The following is a 20,988-nucleotide window of genomic DNA, read 5'->3' on the forward strand; positions in this document are numbered from 1 at the left end:
TCAGGAGAAGAAGTGAAGAAACTTAGCCCATTAGCTATGTTTCAGATCACTATATTTAAGTCGGAAGTAGTATACAGATGTGAAAATGCAATGCTTATTCCGCTGCATTCCCAAAAGATGCCGGATTTTCCATCTTAAACCAGCATGTTATTTCATAACAGCATCTATTATAAGTGCCTACAATCCTTTCTTAAAAAGTAGCCATTACAAAAAACCCTATGAATGCCCTTCTCTTTAAGCAAATATAAAGAAAGAGTGGCACATGAAGTATCTTCGTCTTACCAGATTATTAATTACCTTTGAATGAACACATACTCAATTATATAACCCTTGTTAATTTCTATAGTTATATATATTTATATTTTTAGTATTGCTATAGATATTTAATTGATGCTTCTCCATGTTATTTTTACTTTGGATTCTATTCTTCCTGCACAGACGCCTTTCTATTTTCTTCTTATGTTTCTTCTCTTGTATTTTATTTTATTATATGTTTTATAGCATTTAACTATTTGTTTAAGTAGCATATCATGATTTATGTGGTTCAAATTCTTTTCTTTTTCAATTATCTGTAGTTTTTGTGCATTTCGGACGGAAAGAATTAGCTAGGTCGAGCTAGGAAAACGAATAAAAACTGTGTTAGAAATGGTAGGGAAGAAAAGAACAATTTTAGATATTATTAAAAAGAGGAAGATAAACTGGTTGGGACATTGGATAAGAAGGAACTGTATCATGAGGGACGTGCTAGAGGGTATGGGGGCAGGAGAGAGAGGGAGAGGGCGAAGGAGACTACAATTAAGGGACGATATTAAAACAGAAAAATCGTACGTGAAGACGAAGAGGTTAACGGAAGACCGTGGAGCATGGAAGCTTCTCAGCTGCTGCAAGTGACCTCCCAATAATAGCAGAATACCTATGATGATGATGAATGTTATTTTAAAAAATGTATGCACATGGTTAAGTGCTCGGAGAAGGCTGCAGAGCCTTCACTTCGCCACGTAAAAGAAGCCATCAACAAACAAATAAACAAAAGTACAAATTTTATATAAAAGAATCTTATGTATCCTGGGTACAAAAATTTTCATTCTCAAATAGCCTCGCTGCTGAGAGGGAAGTTCAACTCAAAACATTTTCCATTATTTTGAGTCAGAAAGGCTTCTTCCAATTTCCGTGTTGGATATATATATATATATATATTTCTTAAATATAGGTTTAATTGTATTTTAACTACTTATATACGAATTATACACGAAACCTTTCGGAATAATATTGCTGCTTCAAGCACGAGTTTCTGTTGAAGATATATATTATACCTAAGTCAAACTGTGCATGGAAATTATACTGAAGAACATACAACAATTATTATCGGGAAATTTTACTCGAATCTTAACTATTTAGTTCTCTAAATCAAAATGTAATGATTACAAATTTCATTTCTAGTTTATCTGATGTTTCTTTAAATTCATTGAAAACTTTCAACACTCATGGATCTCAGCTTGGAATACTCACGAGCGTTTTGTGGTTTATGGGAATTTACTGTTTCATTTTAGCACTGAGGTTATATTTTTCAACACCCATAAGTGTTTCTCCATCGATTGTAATTTAATGTCCAGTATCGAGTATCTAGGCTATATATATAGCTTTCAACACTTAAGAGTATTATCTGATTGATTGGATTTTAACGTTACTTTAACGAGGCTATATGAGACGGGTTCACTAGTTAAAGCTGTGATACCAAAATCAATTTAACCTCTGGTTTTATTCAAAGTAAGCATTGTAACCATGACCACGTGGGTTAGTTATTTGGCCGCGAAAAGGAATACACTTCTTTAAGCAAATCAGACCAGAGAATAAATGAATTACTTACCTATCAACTTTTAACCTCTGAGCCAGCATACGCCAATCGTTACCTCTGGCATTAGGAGGATCAAGACATTGACATAATTGTTTCCTTAGTGAACGATGGAACCTACAGGAGAAAAAATATCATATGTAAATAAGCTTTTCACGAGAATAAACTGTAGATCATAAATATATACCCTTGTACTATGCTAGTCTTAGACAGTAATGAATCTTTTCTTTAGAAGGTAACCAAAGGAAAACAAAATGCTTTAGGTGGACCAATACATTTTATTAAAAATAACAATGGCAGCCAGTACCATCATGCTTCATATTTTCATATTAGAAATCATGTCGCGGGCCGGATAAAACTATCAGGGAGGCCGCATCCGGCAAGCGGGCCGCAGTTTCCCTGTCACTGATCAAAAGAGGTTTAAGCCATCCCCCAGTACTAATAAATAATACTTTCAATACAAATAATAATTATAACAATATACATTGCATTCAGTTTTACCGAACCGTGTTCAGACTATCGATTTCGTCCCTAGTAAATTATATTATTAACAGTCAATTGGATGAAACTTCTGCAAATACTCAAAGAAACTGGAGTCAACTGGACAGACTGACGATTCATTCACAACCTGTACGTAGGGCAACGAGTCAAGTTGCGTTTGAATGAAGGTGAAACCAATAGTATGGAGATTGGAAGAGGAGTCAGACAAGGATGTAGTATGTCTCCCCAATTATTCAACATTTACAGTGAATGTTTAATGAAGGAAGCATTAATGGGAATTGGAGATTTCAAGATTGGAGGGCAGATCATTAACAAGATAAGGAATACGGATGATACGGTTATTCTAGCTAGAACCCAAGAAAGACTACAGGAGACGATTGACAAAATAGTTGACACTGGGCAATAACATGGAATGGAAATCAACATCGATAAATCGAAAGTCATGAGAATATCCCGTGGAAATGCGCCCTTACGGGTCAGAGTAGAACAAAGAGAACTTGAAAAGGTGAATCAATTCAAATATCTGGGAAGCATTTTGACGAAAGACGTGTACTGCACCAAAGAGATCAGGTCGAGAATTGCCATAGCCAAAGAAGCATTCAACAAGAAAAGGTCACTCTTAACAAGTAACCTTTTATTGGACTAAGGAAGAAATTGGTCAAGTGCTATATATGGAGTATTGGACTTAATGGTTCAGAGACTTGAACATTATCAAAAATTAGAGAAGAAGTATTTAGAGAGCTTCGAAAAGTGGTGTTAGAGAAAGATGGAGAAAATAAAATGGACAAAAAGTAACAAACAAAGATGTATTAAACGGATAGGGGAGAAGAAGACGCTTCTAGCCAGCATCCTTAGTAGAAAGGCCAATTGCATTGGACACAACTTGCGAAGTAAATTATATACTCTTCAGATAGTTTTTGCTTCATAAGACTGTGTTGAGATCATGAATTTTGATCCTAATAAGCGGAAGGTTCTATCAGCCAGTGATCCCATTAAGCGTAAACTACTGGAGTAAAAAATTACGGAAAATATCAAGATAACGTCTCTAAATTTTTATCTACTTTATTTGTAATTCCTTATAGTCCTACTGAAGATGATGTTTATCATGATATAACATTAAATACGGCTTATGCCAGTAATAAAACTCCTTGAACAGTTCATATCGCCAGCAAGTACTTCCACATGTTATTGCGGACATTTTGCAGGATTTCTTTTCCGTATGACTTCATTCCGTATGACATCATTCATACTGTATTCGTAGAAAGAAATTGCAATCCCCTCCCCCTCCCTCGGCACAATTTATTTTCGAACTCTTACTGCATCTTGTCTTTCCCTCTACAATGGGCGGTAACTGTTTTACAACGCTTCTTTGGTAATAAGTCTGTTGTTAAACAGGCATGCACGGTTTCGCTCGACTTCATCTTATTACAGTGAAACCTCTACTAATGGACACCTCTATAAAGCGGACACCTCCCGTAACGGACACATTTTCTAATCCCCACACACTGTAATAGGAAAAACATATTGGCAAATCTCTCTAAAGCGGACACTCTCTAGTACGGACACGGAGTCTTTTCTGTCTTTTATAGGTATTATTTTCCTCTGTATTACGGACACTTTCTCTAGAAACAGGTTGAAAAGTACTGTAAAAATACGTTTTTAGTAATTCATACATGTGTCACCATTTTGTTCCTCAACTGTCTGCTCAGCAACCCAGACGAAGCTTATATGTTTAACAACATTTTCATGTCCTTTGTGTGCATTCCACTCCCACCTAACCTGTTTTAGACACAAAAGTGATTGACAGTTGCCTGCCGTTTGGGATGACACTTTATTCTATTGTTCCGCTGGAATCTCTAACCAAGCAGAAGACAAATTTGATACTTTTTGCCCGTGGGTGCGCATATTATCTCAAAAACGTAGTAAATAGTGATAAGTGTAAACTGCAGAGAATTATAACACATTATTTCCATGTTGTGCCTCGAGCATAGAGTATTGGATGGTGGAGGATAATGCAGGTACAGTAACATTTTTGTAATATGCATTTTTTTTTTCTAATTGCATATTACATTGTTTACTGATTTATGTAAGAAAAAATTGAAACCTCTCTAAGGCGGACAATTTTTGATTCCCCACGGCTGTCCACTTTAGAGAGGTTTCACTGTATTTTAATAATAATATTGCTTTTCTTAAGAGTCTTCATCCCGACGAAATTAAAATACCGCTAATTTTACAGTAATTATGTGATATCTTCAGATTCAAATATAATTGAAATATGGAACAAGAGCGCCCTAGACAATATTATTCTGCATGAGGTACCGTTATCACAAGTCACCTAGTGGCTTTCCGTTTTCAGTTGTTTAGAAACGCGAAAATAAATGCCGATTTTCAAAATGGCTCGAAATCGAAAGCAGATAAGTGAGTCGATATAACAGTTTCTCATGTAAAATAATATTGTCTAGGGCGCTCTTGTTCCACATTTCGATTATCTTTTGTCTATTTAAAGATATCACATAATTACTGTAAAATAGCGGTATTTTAATTTCGCCGGGATGAAGACTCTTAAAATAATAAGAGCAATGCACAACTATTGGGAAACGTAGGCGACCATAAATATCGATAACATTTTGCGCAATATTCATAAACAGCCACCAGTGGCGTAGGGAAGGGGGGGGGCCCGGAGGGGCCGGGCCCCCCCCCAAAGAGGTCCGACAATGTACTTTGGTAGTTTGATGTTTGTAATTTTTTATATATTTTTATGTTCATATATTTTTTTGTTTGCAATTTTTCTATATGTACCTATAACAGCACTTGGGCCCCCCCCAAACACACATCCTGGCTACGCTACTGACAGCCACTATTGAGACACAAAAACAATCTGAAGATCGTGGTGTGGAAAAGGACTTAATCTATTGTGTACCTCTGAAGATGTGTGACCGAGTGTCTCATTCGAAATATTGGAGAAGAAATCGACGAGGAACGTTAGCAAGTGAGCGATTTGAGGTATTACAATGTGTTACATACGCTGAACAAGTATTTATCTCATATTCTACTACTATTAAATATCAGAATTCTCACCTGAACGGTGGTGAAGCTGGTTCTAGTGTAACCATGGAACTACATCCGCTGCTTGTTGTTACAGTCGAAGCTCTTGGCGGTCTTGAAGGTGCAGGACTCACTGGTGTTTGCTGTTATGTTTAAAAAAAAAAAAAATGATTAAAAATCTTTCAAGTGAAAAAAATCATTATATTATACCATGATCACAAAGTGGTCGAATCGAAACATTTTACATCCTAGAATAAGACTGCCATAACTCTAAAACGTCAATAGATTCCCTCTAAAGTTCTGTTTCAGAGGGGCACCTCACTTTGAATCAATTTAAATATTATCTCCAACGTTCTGCTTTAGAGTGGGACCTGATTTTAAATCAATTTAAAGATTCTCTCCAACGTTCTGCTTTAGAATGAGGGTGTCTGATTTTGAACCAATTAAAAGATTCCCTTTAAAGTTCTGTTTCAGAGGGGCACCTCACTTTGAATCAATTTAAAGATTATCTCCAACGTTCTGCTTTAGAGTGGGACCTGATTTTAAATCAATTTAAAGATTCTCTCCAACGTTCTGCTTTAGAATGAGGGTGTCTGATTTTGAACCAATTAAAAGATTCCCTTTAAAGTTCTGTTTCAGAGGGGCACCTCACTTTGAATCAATTTAAAGATTATCTCCAACGTTCTGCTTTAGAGTGGGACCTGATTTTGAATCAATTTAAAGATTCTCTCCGACGTTCTGCTTTAGAATGAGGGTGTCTGATTTTGAACCAATTAAAAGATTCCCTCTAAAGTTCTGTTTCAGAGGGGCACCTCACTTTGAATCAATTTAAAGATTATCTCCAACGTTCTGCTTTAGAGTGGGACCTGATTTTAAATCAATTTAAAGATTCTCTCCAACGTTCTGCTTTAGAATGAGGGTGTCTGATTTTGAACCAATTAAAAGATTCCCTCTAAAGTTCTGTTTCAGAGGGGCACCTCACTTTGAATCAATTTAAAGATTATCTCCAACGTTCTGCTTTAGAATGAGGGTGTCTGATTTTGAACCAATTAAAAGATTCTCTCTAAAGTTCTGTTTCAGAGGGGCACCTTACTTTGAATCAATTTAAAGATTATCTCCAACGTACTGCTTTAGAGTGGGATCTGATTTTGAATCAATTTAAAGATTCTCTCCAACATTCTGCTTTAGAGAGAGGGGGAGAAAAACACAATTTAAGGCGGACACTGCCCACTCTATTATCTTCCTGGCTACGGACTTGATGCAATCGATTTCCACCTAATGGATTATTAGACACACACAAAAAAAGAGTTGCATATACCAAAAAACTAAAGCTATCAAATTGTAGAACATTGCAGATTATAATACAAATCCATAGTGAAAAGTAATAATTACATGATAATAAGCAAAGTTGTAATCGCCAGAGCATCCAAGTGACAGTCCTAAGACTCAGACGTTCTAGTGATTTTTTTTCAGTGCATACCTTAAAGAAATTGACGTTGTTTGAAAAATTACATTATTGAAGACTTTCCTTACATAAAGGAATATTTAATAAGGTAACTCAAGTGAAGTTCTTAAGATTCCTTTCCTGACACTTACAGTATTTTCCTGGTATTGTGTTATCTATATGCACCAACATTAACTCTTACCAATTTACTGATTCCTCAGTGGCAATTGCTCCATTGCACTCACTGTTGGACAAATACGGACATAAGCAACAACTTAACTTTAATGTCGAAACACCGTATGGGCGTAGATTTCTGAAAGAATATGCTCTGAAGAAAGAGAAAAATCGTCACTGAAACACCTGTGTTTCGAGTTGCTACTTGGATGATTTGGTAAGTACAACTTTGCTCATTATTTGAAATAAATCCTCCAGTTCACCAAATAATGATTACAAGTTTTGAACAAGACAGGGACCAGATATGACAGTGATAAATTCATATATATATATATATATATTATTTAAATTAACCAATGTATTCTTACCACTGTTCTGAGATCAGTGTTGATCCGGAACATTTGGCGATGCGTCTGACTGCCCTTTTGGTAGGCCAGAATTCTGAAGGCGACAGTGTGAGCATGCCGGTCCACTCGTTCTAAAGTAAATGAGCAGTGCAGATGGTTGTGATTTGAGCTCCAAACGTGCTGGAAAGGAATTTCCTGAAAAATAAATAAATAAAATAAAATGTAAGATATAGCAATAATAAAAGGATAACCGAATGATAGCAGTAGCATATTTGAATCATTGCCAACCACAGAAGTCAATACATAATTTATAATAGTTTAAGCAGATATAAGCAACAAATGAAAATTCTATCTTTGCAAGGATAACGAACATTGTTAGAAATATGAAAACTTCCCACCACTGGTGGGATTACATTTTAAAATCAACTAGATAATGATTAAAGCCTACTGTAATTTCACTAATTTGTATATATAAAAACGAAAGTGATTATTTTTGTGACTTCACAACTCTTGAACCACCCAACCGATCCTCAATATAGATGAGGTTCGAGCCTAAGATAGTTTTTATCATTTCACTTTGACGGTGCAACTTACAGGAAGTGGAGGGGAGAAGGCATTTCAAATAATCGAAAATTACCGTTATTAGTGTCGAATTCATGGTTTTCGGGGTCGCTGAGATGAACAGTGACATTTTCAATGCGCCTTAAAATTCAAATTCAGCCCCGCAACTTGGAGAGGGGGAGAGAGATATTTAAAAATGATCGATATTAGTGTCGAATCCATAGTTTCCGGGGTCGCTGAGATGAACAGTGACAATTCAGATGCCGTTTAAATTCAACTTCAGATCCGTAATGTGGAGTGGGGGAATATATAAAAATAATTTAAAATGACCGATATTAGTGCAGAATCCATAGTTTTCGGGGTCGCTGAGATGAACAGTAACACTTCCAATGCCATTTAAATCTAAATTCAGCCCCGCAATATGGGGAAGGGGCAGAAATATAAAGAATTATCTAAAATGACCGATATTAATGTCGAATCCATAGTTTTCGGGGTCGCTGAGATGAAGAGTAACACTTCCAATGCCGCTTAAATCCAAATTTAGCTCTTTATGTCTAAAATGAAACGTATTCTCTCAGTGCGAAGAACGGGTATTCTGCTAGTAGAAGTATGACTGTTTATTTAATACTTTTAATACTTAAATATAATTAAAATTAGAATTAAGATACTTTGATTTAATTTATTATGAAGGAAATGATAACTTATCGGTAGATTCCTCACCAATACTTACAAGTTATATAAGTATTCCTTACAAGTTATGAAACAGTGTGAAACAGAAACCTTATATTGACAGTAAACGTCATTTGTAAATATTTCAGCTGTTCCTTCTAATTTATCAGAACTTTACGAAAAGTTACAGTCATAAAACTTTTCATCAGTTGTATATTTATATTAGGAAACTAGTACATGTGAACTAGGTCCTGCTTTGATCCTAGACATACGAGTTTGTAGTAAACATTACCCACTAGCCACTAACTACAAAATCTTGCCGTTAGCAAAAATCTAACAGATTTAGTTCGAAAATCGGCAACTCTAACGAAGAATGTGTTGTCTATTTCGATAAGCTATAAAAAATCAGAAAATATACTTTTTTTTTTTTCATTGATATACATTCAATAAAACAAACTTCCCTTTGCTGCAAACTACGATGGATTATCACCAGCCAATCAGCTTTTAGTTTAGTAAACGCATCTAGTTGGACGATGGCTTTCATCACTTTTTTCAGGCTTTTCAGACTGGAATTCACTATATGTTAACTTGTTGCTCTCTAACTATCTTATGATATTTGCTCAATTCGTACCTTTCACGAGAATCGAAACCAGGACCGATTGGGAAAGCAACTTCTTCTTTGCACTGCAAAAATTATTTTATCCAAATTGAAGAAGAATGGGAAAAAAACAAAGTCCAAAATGTACTTTATATAAAAATTGATATTGATATCGTTGCATGCGTCTCATTTAGTAGTTTTAACATATACAACCAATACCGGGAAGAGACAAACAACAACCATGTGCACTTTACTATCGAGTACTATAGCTGTAGACGACGACAGAACAACAACGCCACTGTCTCACCTAGAGTGTCTATATAACCAAGGGGATTCCACAGACACTCATCAGTTTCGACTGGTCAAATCCCCTTTCTGGGCTTGGAGTAGATTCTATGAAGTACCTACCCAAACCCAAAGCCTTAGCTTGCAGTGGAGCCTTGTGGGAAACTTTACTTCTCTTTCTGCTTGCAGTGGAGCAGCGGAAGATTTCTAATCACAGCCCGGCTTAGCTTGCAGTGGAGCTTTGTCAGGATCTCTAACCCATCTCCAAGTTTCAGAATCCTGCAGTACTTCCGCAACAATTTTTATAGAGGTAGTTCGTGAATACTTCAAATTATATCCCTGTTGCCAAACTACCTCGATAAAAATTGCTGCCTGAGTACCGCAGGATTCTGAAACATATATTTTGGGATAGCGCACATATTAGTTCCTAAGTGAAGTGTTCACCCGACTACGGTAAGTCCCATAGTTTTGCAGCTATTAAAGTTCATTTTTTTACGTTTTTGGCAGCCTATAACTCTGAAAAGAAGCATTTGTGCACCCAGGTTCGTCTATACTTTTCGTCTTATCTTGGTGTCAGGAACCACCTCCCAAACATTGTCGGTGTTGTTTTGGAACACCCTGTGTATATATAAAATTTAATTTTACTTTATAGTATGCGATAGAGCAAAATTGAGAGCCTGAAATTTGCTAGAATGAACTCTGTACTCTTCGATTGTTTTATAAATTTCAAAATCATGGACAAAATAAGTTGTTCAAAAGAGTGTTGGCTTATTCTGATAAATTCACAGAAAGTTCTATTTACCTGATAGTCTGCTTGAGGTTTACTTTTCCATCCCGCTCCTATATCCTCCATGCTCAGACATAAATTGGCACCACCATCTTGGAAGAGCATTGTTTTTGGCTTATCCATTAGACATCCACCCAGCTTCTTTTCCATTTGGATGACACCCTAAAAACAAAGATCTTTAGCATAATATTTGACATGAAAGAAGTTATAGTAAACGAACTTTTACTAACAATAAGCAACGAAAGAGTTGTGACGTATCCCTAGCAGCAGAGACAACTTGCAAACGGCTTGCTGTACGCTTGCAATGGAAGTCGACAAGTTTGCATCCGGCTTGATTGGAAAGCGTGAAAGCATTCCGCAAGCTGGATTTCACCTTGCATTCAGTGTTCCATTCAAGCTTGACGCAAGCGTTTTACGATGGTGGCAAGTCAATTGCCAATGAACGGCCAATGATGCTATGACGCTCTGTGATGGAAGTAAAATATCGCTTGCAAGTACAACAAAAGGCAGATTGTATGAAAGCATGCGTTGGCAAAGCAAGCGTAGAAAGCCAAAAGCCAAGCACGCGCCAACTGGCCGAGAGCTTTCTTGCTACTTGGGATAAAGACCTTGGAGTAGTATTCGATAAGAAACTTACATTCGCTGATCACATTGCTGTTGCTTTGAAGAGTGCTATGAGAATACTGGGCATTCTTTGAAGATTTATTGAAACTCACGATCTCAAATCACTCAGTATTTTCTTCAAAGCTTTTGCACCTCTTAAAATTGAATATTGTTCACCGATATGGAATATGACCTGTGCTTGAAACTTACTTCGTTTTGACTCTGTCCTTAACTTTTTCCTTGCCATTGTCAAACAACGAGTTCCTTCAATCTTTGTCTTAATACAACACAGTTTCTAAACAAACTTAATATACAGACTCCACTTACTCGAAGCATGGTGGCAGACTTGCTGCTTCTCCATAAAATTATCAATGGAAAAACTGACTTCTGATTATTGGTTTCTGTTCTCAATTTTCGTATACCTTCTCGCCTTACTCGCAGTTATACGTTACTAACATATGGAACACCCAGACTATCAATTATACAACATTCTTCATTCTTGAGGCTGAGATCATTGTATAATAGTTTATCGTAAGATGCTATTTTTGACTCTGAAAATTGTTTTAGGAACAAACTAAAGTCTCTGTAAATGTGGTACATATATATATTTGTTTTTGTTTTATATATACTTTGTTACCTTGTTTCAGTGTAAAATGGACATAAATCTGTATCTGAAGATAAATAAATAAATAAATAAAATAGTTGAGAATGGAATCGGTACGTAACGGAACTTATAAAGAGAATTCTGTGGTTAAAAACCTGCACAGAGTCAGAAAAGAATCAAATTTTAGCATGGAGTAACTTTTCACTTTATTCATAATAATAAATAAAGACGGACACGAATATAAGAATAAGAATAAGAATAATTTATTGTCGTTAAACAACATGATGTTGTAATAGACAACGTCAAAATTTAAGTTCGCGTACATGCAATATTTACAATTTTAATTAATCAATACAATATTTTATATTTTACCTAGTACTACTTTTCTATTCTAATCCTGAAATTTCTTCCTGAAATTCTGAAATACTATATATACACCTTTTCTAAGAGCCACTTTTTACAAAAACATTTAAAATTTTTAATCTCCATTTCTTTCACTCTAAATGGCAATAGATTATACAATTTCATCCCTATTTATTTATAACTATTTTGAGTTTTGCACAGCCGCACATGGGGAATAATTCGCAAATATTTTGCCTAGTGTTCAAATACACTTAGTGTGTAGTGGAGAAGTGGAGTAGTGGACTATAGTGTGTACAATAGTGCAGAAAAGGGAATTTCAATAACAATATTAGTAGCATCAAAATTGAAAGACAATATTATGGAATTCTACAAAACAGATCACTTGGCGAAACAACCTATTTGAGGGCCTGAGCCGCACCAACGCCATCTGTCAGTGACTGGCTGAACTACGTCGTCTAGCGACGAGCCCATGGTCACCGCGCTGCGTCGCCCTGTCACTAATCTGTCCATCGGGAGCTTTCTAGGCCTAGTAGCTCCCCAGTTTGCTTCACGACGCTGAATGGACGCCGAATATTGAGAAGCACCGACCGGGAATCGAACCCGGGACATCCACTTGACTATAGTGTCCTCCTAATGGAAGTCTACATAAAAAAAAGTTAATTCGAATAAGCAGTCCTTTCATAAAACAGCGAGTAACCTGTTAAGATGACAGTAATAATATAATCATTAATAGATGAAAATTAATAACCGGAATCAAGCTATGAAATACTGTGTGAAAAAAAAGGAAAAAAAGTGTTTTATACGAAAGCTTAAACCACAATTGCAAAAGAAAGAATCCGGTGGCACAAAAGAAAGAAAAGAAAAGAAAATAACATGGTGCTGAAAATGATTCCCGCGCGAATGGAAATATCCAATTAAAGGAACATAATTGAAGTTCAAGGTAAGTCATGTTTCTTAAAAGAAACTGAACAGCTTTTCACTGTGTGTTCGAGAACAAGTATTGAAAAGCTTGGTAGCAAGTATTAAAAAGTGCCTCAAGATTCTGTTTCTCGTTAGAAAAGGATAGAGCTGAACGCAAGATATGGATGCCTATGGGCTTTCATCTTTTTCAAGTGTGACTGACGAAGAGAGGAGAAGCTTCTGAAACATCTCAAGAAAATCATTATAGAGGGATATCACGCGTGAGTAACTGTTCGATTTTACAACATATGCCAGACTCGCTCCTTATTATATTTCCAAATAATACTTTTATAATGGTTGTAAAATTAAATTAAAGAGAGTGCCTTACCTCAAGAGCAGCTACGGTATCCTCCAACGTATACACTCTGACATTGTAGTCCAACGGCTGCTGAAGCGGTGGAGCAAACACTGCCAGTTTAAGGGACTTAACAGCCTTCCCTGTTGGCGCTGACTCTCCAACCAAGACGAATCGAGTGAGCTGATCGGAGACTAAGTACACTTCGTTGTGGTCCAGTTGGGTGAACACAGGGGTGTTGATGGTTTCTTCACCAAGGGTCACCAGCTTCTAAGTGTGGGACACACACATCCGTTAGTTATAGGGATCACTAATTACATTGCAAAATTCAGTTGTGCTAAATAAACTAACTGGTATTATTGTTAATCAAGCATTGTTTATGATGCAGTGGCGTCGCCAGAACAAATTTTAGCGGGCTTCTATGCTTATAAAAATAACTTTAAAGGCCCCCAGTAGGAAAAACACAAAAGTGAATCTACGGTTTAGGTTACAAGAAAACGATTAAAATGGAAAAAAATGTATTTACAACAATATATAAATAGTAATTTCATATTCAGATTTATCTTCCCCATCCTATTCTGTATAATGTCAGAAAGTCAGAGAAGACGAGATTGACCGAACGTAGACTAATAATATTGCTTCTTACACACCGCAAAGGTAACATAGCCAGAAAATCCCACATCTACTACTCTACTGGAGCTGTGAAAGCACTGTTAACAAACATAAATGCTAAACAAGACCAGCAAAAGACATTAAAAACTAGAAAAAAATATACTAAAAAATTGATCAGCAGCAAGACTATATGAGATGTAGACCTACTGCTTAACGTGGGATCCGAACCACATGAGCTACCACCGGGAGTAGATCTCGGGGTCCTAGTCTTGGAAATGTAACGTTAGAATCAAATTAGTTAAACATTTTTGTTATAATTCCAATGTTGCTTAAACTGTTTTTCGTTTGGAGTTCTTATGTGGGGCCGTCGTTGGGCACTGTATTCAGTGTGTATTTTCACTCATTCACATCCTACTAGAAGCATATTACGGATCCAAATACGTCCATTCATTTAATCTTAAGTGTAGCAATTATGTACCTAAGCTAAGACATAATATTAACATATGCACAAGGCCGCTTGATTATAGAACAGTTTCAACAGAAATGTCTTGTTTTCCTACAAATAACTACCCCTGAAAGTTCTTTTAAGATGCATCTCTTGTAATATAAGTCCATTTATATATTTATATCACGAATTACGCAGGGCACAGCAAAAGATTTGTCTCATGTTTTGATATCTAATTTGTTCAGGTACATTGTATCAGAAGTTAAACATTTTTCAAGGATATTACATCTCACTAATTAAGTTTTCGGAATATATTATTTCACCTTCCACGTTTCTGCAAGTTTCTAAAGTAAGCCAGGAACTCAATAACTAAACAACTCGATACCAAGGAATTCAATACTTAACTTCCAGAATACAAATGTCTTACATTACATTGTTACGATTTCAGTTTCTATATTAGATCCTGTAATAAAATTCAGAAAACACTAAAGCTTTCACTATTTTATACTTCGTCGTCAGTAGATAACTCAGCTTACACGCGTTGCAGGGTTTTGCGAGAATACGTCATCATCACTGGCATAAGATTGTAAAACAAATTCACAAAATTAATTTAATATTTGATTATCCTCTCACATATTTCTTTAATACTATCTACAAAATCTTGTCCTAAATTTTCCTTGATGAAGACAATTTAAGCTGTTGATTTTCTTTTTTAATCTTGAACACCTCAGTACATTTTCCCCACTTCAGAGCCTGACTTCCTAAAAATAATAATAATAATAAAACTACTATTTTTCTTTTATTTGTTTATTCATAAGTCAAAGAAGAAATTGAAATGCAACTTACAGATAATGTTATTCCACAACAGAAAATATGAATCTAAAGAATTTTCAGTGTTGTCAGAATAACATTTTCCCCAAAATCTAAGTTAAGGCAGCGACTGGAGGAACGAACTCAACAACATTTGATTACGTATCATGTTGTTTTGGTATCCTGTTAACTACTTTTTAAATTACATTATTATTTAATTTTAATAACTGTATGTTAAAACTATTTTGTTTAATTACAAACTAAATACAACTATTATTTCAAAAAATAGTTCGCAGGATACAAAGACAATATGATACGTAATCAAATGCAGTTGAGTTCGTTCCTCTAGTCGCTGCCTTAACTTAGATTTTGGGGGAATTGTTGTTCTGGCAACATTATGATTTCTATAGATGGCAACACTGAGAATTCTTCAGGTTCATATTTTCTGTTGTAGAATAACATTATCTATGATTGTGGTAAGTTGTATTTCATTATCTCCTTTCACTTATGAAAAACAAGCAAAAGAAAAATGGTAAATTTTGTATTATTTTTAATAAGTCAGGCTCTTAACTAGATTTATTTGAAAAGTCAATTAAGGATCGAAAATATAATGTATTCACACAGATAGATTGTCAACTTTCCCACACAACAATAATATCATACCCACTTCCATTCTTAAACTTTTACAATTACAATCAAAATTATCCCACAAATCTGGTTTGACCTTAAGTATAAAAATACTTAAATTTAAAACTAACCATTATGAGATTTAAACTTCTTACCTCTCAAGTGTTACAAAAATGTTGATATGTTCTCAATAACCGATAATTTTGAACGCGAAACGGCCGTGTTTTACCCGAACGTGTGGATAATTCTTTTAGAATATTCTCTGTCTTCCTCAGGTTTCCCGCTTATTGAAATGTAATAAACGTTTATTAGAATTAAAAGACCATACTCATTTTTTATAGCGGGTGAGTCAAAATGATGTTCCCGATTTGGTTAATTTATAATTCGAGTATATTTTTTTCTGGAATATAATCTCAAAAAGTTTTTTCTCTTTCTATTGCAGAGACGTAGTTACGTATACGTCCACCAGAAAGAAGTTTAGTCAAACTAAGCAATATCAGGGTGTCTACTAAAATTCCACAATGAAATTTCGTGACTTTTTCGTGACCTTTTCTTTACAAAATCATAAAATTTGCTAATATTTTCAAGAGCGAATTTGGGTGTGAATTAGGCCGAATTTTCATTTATGCGATAGGATAGAAACGTACTTTGCTTGCGATTTGGTAGCGTCTAAAGCCAACCATTGAAATTTTTGGTGTTGAATTTTCACGTGTTATACAACAAAATTTTCCAATCTGTACTTACTTTTGCAATTTTAAAAAAATCGTGACCAAAAGCTAAATTTCGTGACTTTTTCGTGATTTTTATGACCATTTTCTGATTTCATGACATTCGTGACCGATAGACATCCTGAATATGGCCTCTACAGGCCAGCAGAAAGCGTTCCGTGTGCTTGATTTTCATGCAACTGAGTTCGTTGTGCAAGTTCAACTGCATATCTGTGGAAAATTTAGGGTATTTGTGCCGCCACTTGGTGCAACTGTGGTTGAATTGCGGGAGCGCATCTCTGCAGGTATGACCGATATCGACCCTGACATGCTAGGAACAGTTTGGCAGGAACTCCATTATAGATTAGATGTGTGTCGTGTAAATTGTGGATCGCATTATTTAAGATTTATAATATGTTAGAAGAAAACTTTTTAAGTTGATCAAGCAATGCGTGTAATCTCTGTTTACATACGTGTTATTAAAACCAAAAACATAATCTCTGAAATCGGGAACATCATTTTGACTCACCCTGTATGTATTCACATCTTGTAAGTGTAAATCTTCAATTCTACTGAACGTTTATTGAATCTCAATATGTGAAACACTTCGTCATTTCTTTCAGATGTAAGACGACAACATATCTTCTAAAATCTTTATTATCCACATGTCCGGAAAAACGACGTCCATTCTGCTTTCGAAATTGTGAGTGATTGCTAATGATGTATCAATACCAAGGCGATTCAAAAAGTAATGCCTCCAAGCCCACTGCTTGGCCAAGAGTACTGCAAACATTTTGAACTGCTTATCATTAATGTCTAAGCTATAGAATGTCACTTTTTCACCTTTCTATCTCTTCTCGTTCCAGAGTAATGGAGCAATCTATGGCATACAGTGGTAAAGTTCGGTTGAAACAGCGAGCTGTCATTGAATTTCTGACTGCGGAACGTTGTGCACCCAGGAACATTTATCGCCGGCGACGAGTCGTGGATCCGCCATTACGACCCGGAAACGAATCGTCAGTCGATCGAGTATTGCCACACGTCCTCTCCTCCGCTAAAAAAATTCCAAGTTGTCCCATCTGCTGGGAAAGTGTTGTTGACATTCTGCCTCATCCTGTCTACAGTCCGGATCTTGCGCCCTGTGACTTTTGGCTCTTCTCCAAAGTTAAGGGTCACTTTAAGGACCAACGCTACAGTTGTGACGCAGAGGTGGACGCAGCAGTTCGGCAATAATGTAGTCAGCATCCACCACGATCTTCGCCGATGGCATGAAAAACTTTGAAAAATGATACCACTATTTGTAGCTGACATTGCAAGCTTTCCACTAATACCTATACCGGTGGTATCTGTCAAACACAAATAAAGATATCCCCTTGGAGGCATTACTTTCTGAATCACCCTCGTATTTTAGAACACTTGAGGGGTAAGATACTTAAATTTTAAAACAATGTGTTATCTATGCCATTCATAATTAAGATAAAAGATCATATGTAAGATTATGTGTTAAATACTGACCTGCCACACGGGAGGATCCTCTGGCCGAGAATCACTGTAGAACACAGAAACATTCCAGTGACCATGTTTCAAGTTGGCACAATGATGGAAGCTTAATATAGAAGGCTTCTTAAAAATTAGACCTAAGGGTCCACACATAATCACAGGACTTAGTTGAGTCTGGCGATCTACAAAAGAAAACATGGTCATTATTATTATTGTTATTATTATTATTATTATATAAAGGGCAAAATTAAACTTTATTTTCTCACTTGTATAAATAAATTTAGTGTCTTTTCTTCGTAATTGGGAGATTACGGTTTGAATCCACAGTCGGCCATCTTGACTAAAATATATTTCTGTTTTATGCTAGTCGAAAATCAAATTCAGAGACGATAATATTAAATTATACGAGGGATGTTGTCTCTCACAAACAATATTTCCCTCAATCTAGAGAAGATAGTGAAAAAGAGCCTACGAAATGAAGGAGATAGAATAATTAGGTGTATACGATTTGCAGATGATATGGCCCTTGTTGCGCAATCTGAAAAGAAAATTAATAAGATGTTAGAAAATTGAGGAAGGGCTGTGAAGAATATGGGATGAAAATAAATGTTAGAAAGACTAAAGCCGTTGTCATTGGAACGAAGCGGTCGGCGTCAACTATAGAAGTAGGATAGGAAAAAATAGAACAGGTGACTAGTTTTCGATGCTTGGGTTGTATTATTAGTGATATGAAGTGTGAATGTGAAATAAAAGCAAAGGTAGGAATGGCGAAAGAAGCCTTTAAGAGGAAGAAAATACCTTGAATAAAAAGTTGAGAAAAAAAATTATAAAATGCTTCGTGTGGAGTATTGCACTGTATGGGTCAGAAACATGGACATTATGCAATGATGAAAAAGGACCCAAAGCTTTCGAAATATGGGTGTGAAGAAGAATGGCGATAATTAACTGGGTCAAGCGGAAAACAAATGAGAGGATGTTAAAAAATGGTGAGGGAGAAAAGAACAATTTTAGGTATTCTTAAGAAGAGGAAGAGAAACTGGTTGGGACATTGGCTAAGAAGGAACTATATCATGAGGGACGTGCTAGAGGGTATGGTGGCAGGAAAGAGAGGGAGGGGACGAAGACTACAATTAATTGACGACATCAGAACAAAAAAGTTGTACGAGAAGACGAAGAGGATAGTGGAGGACTGTGGAACAGGGAAGCTTCTCAGCTGCGGGAAGTGACCTGTCAATAATGGCAGAATACCTATGATAACGATGCTAATGATCTAATTTGTCTCAAAACCCCTTCCCATTGTTTAAAATCTCCCCATTGCTTATCTGGAATTTTGTTAACAAATAATAAACCAAGAAGTAGCTAAATAAAACATAAAACTGTTAATAAATAAATAAATAAAACATAAAACGTATATAAATAAATAATAAGTTATGCATACAGCGAAACTTGTCTTAAGGTAGAACATGATAGGAACATATTTGTTAGCTGGTTGGTTAGTTTTAAGTTTTGAAGTCCCAAAAAACACTGAGGTTGTATGGACAGATTAAAGTTAGAGTGGTGTAAGTCATATGTTCTTTGTTTCCTAGAAATTAGCGCAAAAAATACTGTAATAAATTCGGAACAAATAGTCAATAGTGACTCTATAATTTCATTTATTGCAAACTATGATGAGGAAGTTTCGGATCTATTTAAATATATCTAGTTCAGACAGCTTACTTTTTAAATTTCTGATACACCCAGTATTTAAAGCAGTCATTAATAACTCAGAGGGCGGTATTCAGAGAGAATTCGTTAATCGAAGGTTAGTCATAGACTAGATAGTAAGCATACTAAATCCTTACTAAGGAAGGTGCAGTTTTTGGTATTCAGTGTCTACTTTGAGTACAACTAAAATGATGATTTGGGTATGATTAACTTATAGAACCCCAATGCATCGGTGAGTAAAATAAATGTAACAACTACGGAAAAGTAGGTGAGCGCATGCGTAGTCTGTAAAAATGAAAACACATGAATTACGAAATACGAAATGTTGTGTCGCACGCTAAACCGTAGGTAAAAGATTAGTTTCTGCTCTGGATTAATTAGTCTCATGTGATTAACTTCGTCAGATACTACTTCCTAATCAGAGACTCTGAATACAATGTTGATAACCATCTGTTAGTCAACTCCGTAGTATGGCGTTAATCACACGTCAAAACGACTCTGCATAAGGCCCAGAAAGTCTTGAAAAACGTAGCGAAGATATTTAACATGTTTCACTGTAATATAAATCTTTTTTTTTTTTCATATCTCGGACTATTCTATTATTAAAAGAAATACAATCTATTTACTTTACCTGACAATTTGGGCCTATCTTTATCTTCTCTGAGTACAGCTACAAATATTTCTTCTCTTTGGCCACGTCCCAGGGCACCTTCTGGCACTGTGAGGGTAACTCCAGATTCTGGTAGCGACAATCGAGCCCCTGCATGGGTCACTGTTGCCATACTCACACATTCAGGGTCAAGGCCACGAGGTAAGATGGGCGCTTGATGATACGAAGAAACTTCGGCATCATACGAAGAACCCGGACGAGATGGAGCTGGAACAGAAACATTTAAGTCATCTACTTGCTTATTTTACTTAGTCCAAACAGAGAACAGCAGGAAAAAAAGAAGAAAGAAGACAGAAATATAATAAATATAAAAACATTTACCAGAATATGGTCAATGTTTCCGTTAAGAGGGTCCAGTAATTTCTTCCACACGGAATTTGCAATTTCTCCACTTCTTTCTATTGATTTTCGTTTGATTACATAATATAACGTTATATTAGGTTAGGTTAGGTTAGATTTGGACCTCCTTAATTAACGAAATATGGACCCAGAATATAACTTCTCAATAGTTACACTTCGCATCTTGACACTATACAGTTTCAAATGTACTTAATACTTTAAAAAAAAATCATGTACTCATTTAAATATTAAACAATTTATGAACTCAAAGGTGCTGGTATAGTTTCGGCGCACCACATTTTGGAAGATTTACACGTAAATTCAATACTTTACATAAAAGATCATATTTATGAGGTACAACTTTCAGCAGGTAACAAAACTATACAAAGTAATACAGCTGTATTTTAGGTTTACAAGTGTACTGTTACTAGTGTAAAATCATTACAGGTGCTTTACGAGAGAAAAAATAAGTGAGTGTATATGAAA

At 35.7% G+C, this 20,988-nt stretch overlaps 1 protein-coding gene across 5 annotated transcripts in view; it reads right to left on the reverse strand.

The window, feature by feature from the left end:
* Positions 1-20,988, reverse strand: part of LOC145686776 (netrin receptor UNC5C-like) — a 773,553-nt gene that overhangs the window by 7,694 nt on the left and 744,871 nt on the right. For 4 of the 5 annotated variants that reach the window (XM_081760431.1, XM_081760432.1, XM_081760435.1 and 1 more), the window contains 7 exons: positions 20,125-20,370; positions 17,805-17,971; positions 13,122-13,358; positions 10,279-10,425; positions 7,385-7,558; positions 5,432-5,541; positions 1,868-1,969 (listed from right to left, as the gene is read on the reverse strand). In XM_081760431.1, the coding sequence (XP_081616557.1) occupies positions 1,868-1,969; positions 5,432-5,541; positions 7,385-7,558; positions 10,279-10,425; positions 13,122-13,358; positions 17,805-17,971; positions 20,125-20,370 (1,183 nt within the window). The remainder of the gene's footprint in view (positions 1-1,867; positions 1,970-5,431; positions 5,542-7,384; positions 7,559-10,278; positions 10,426-13,121; positions 13,359-17,804; positions 17,972-20,124; positions 20,371-20,988) is intronic. The other variant, XM_081760434.1, reaches the window with a different exon arrangement.

This window comes from Thermobia domestica, chromosome 5 (genome assembly GCF_964235325.1).
Source record: "Thermobia domestica chromosome 5, izTheDome1.hap1.1, whole genome shotgun sequence".
Classification (NCBI taxonomy): Eukaryota; Metazoa; Arthropoda; class Insecta; order Zygentoma; family Lepismatidae; genus Thermobia; species Thermobia domestica.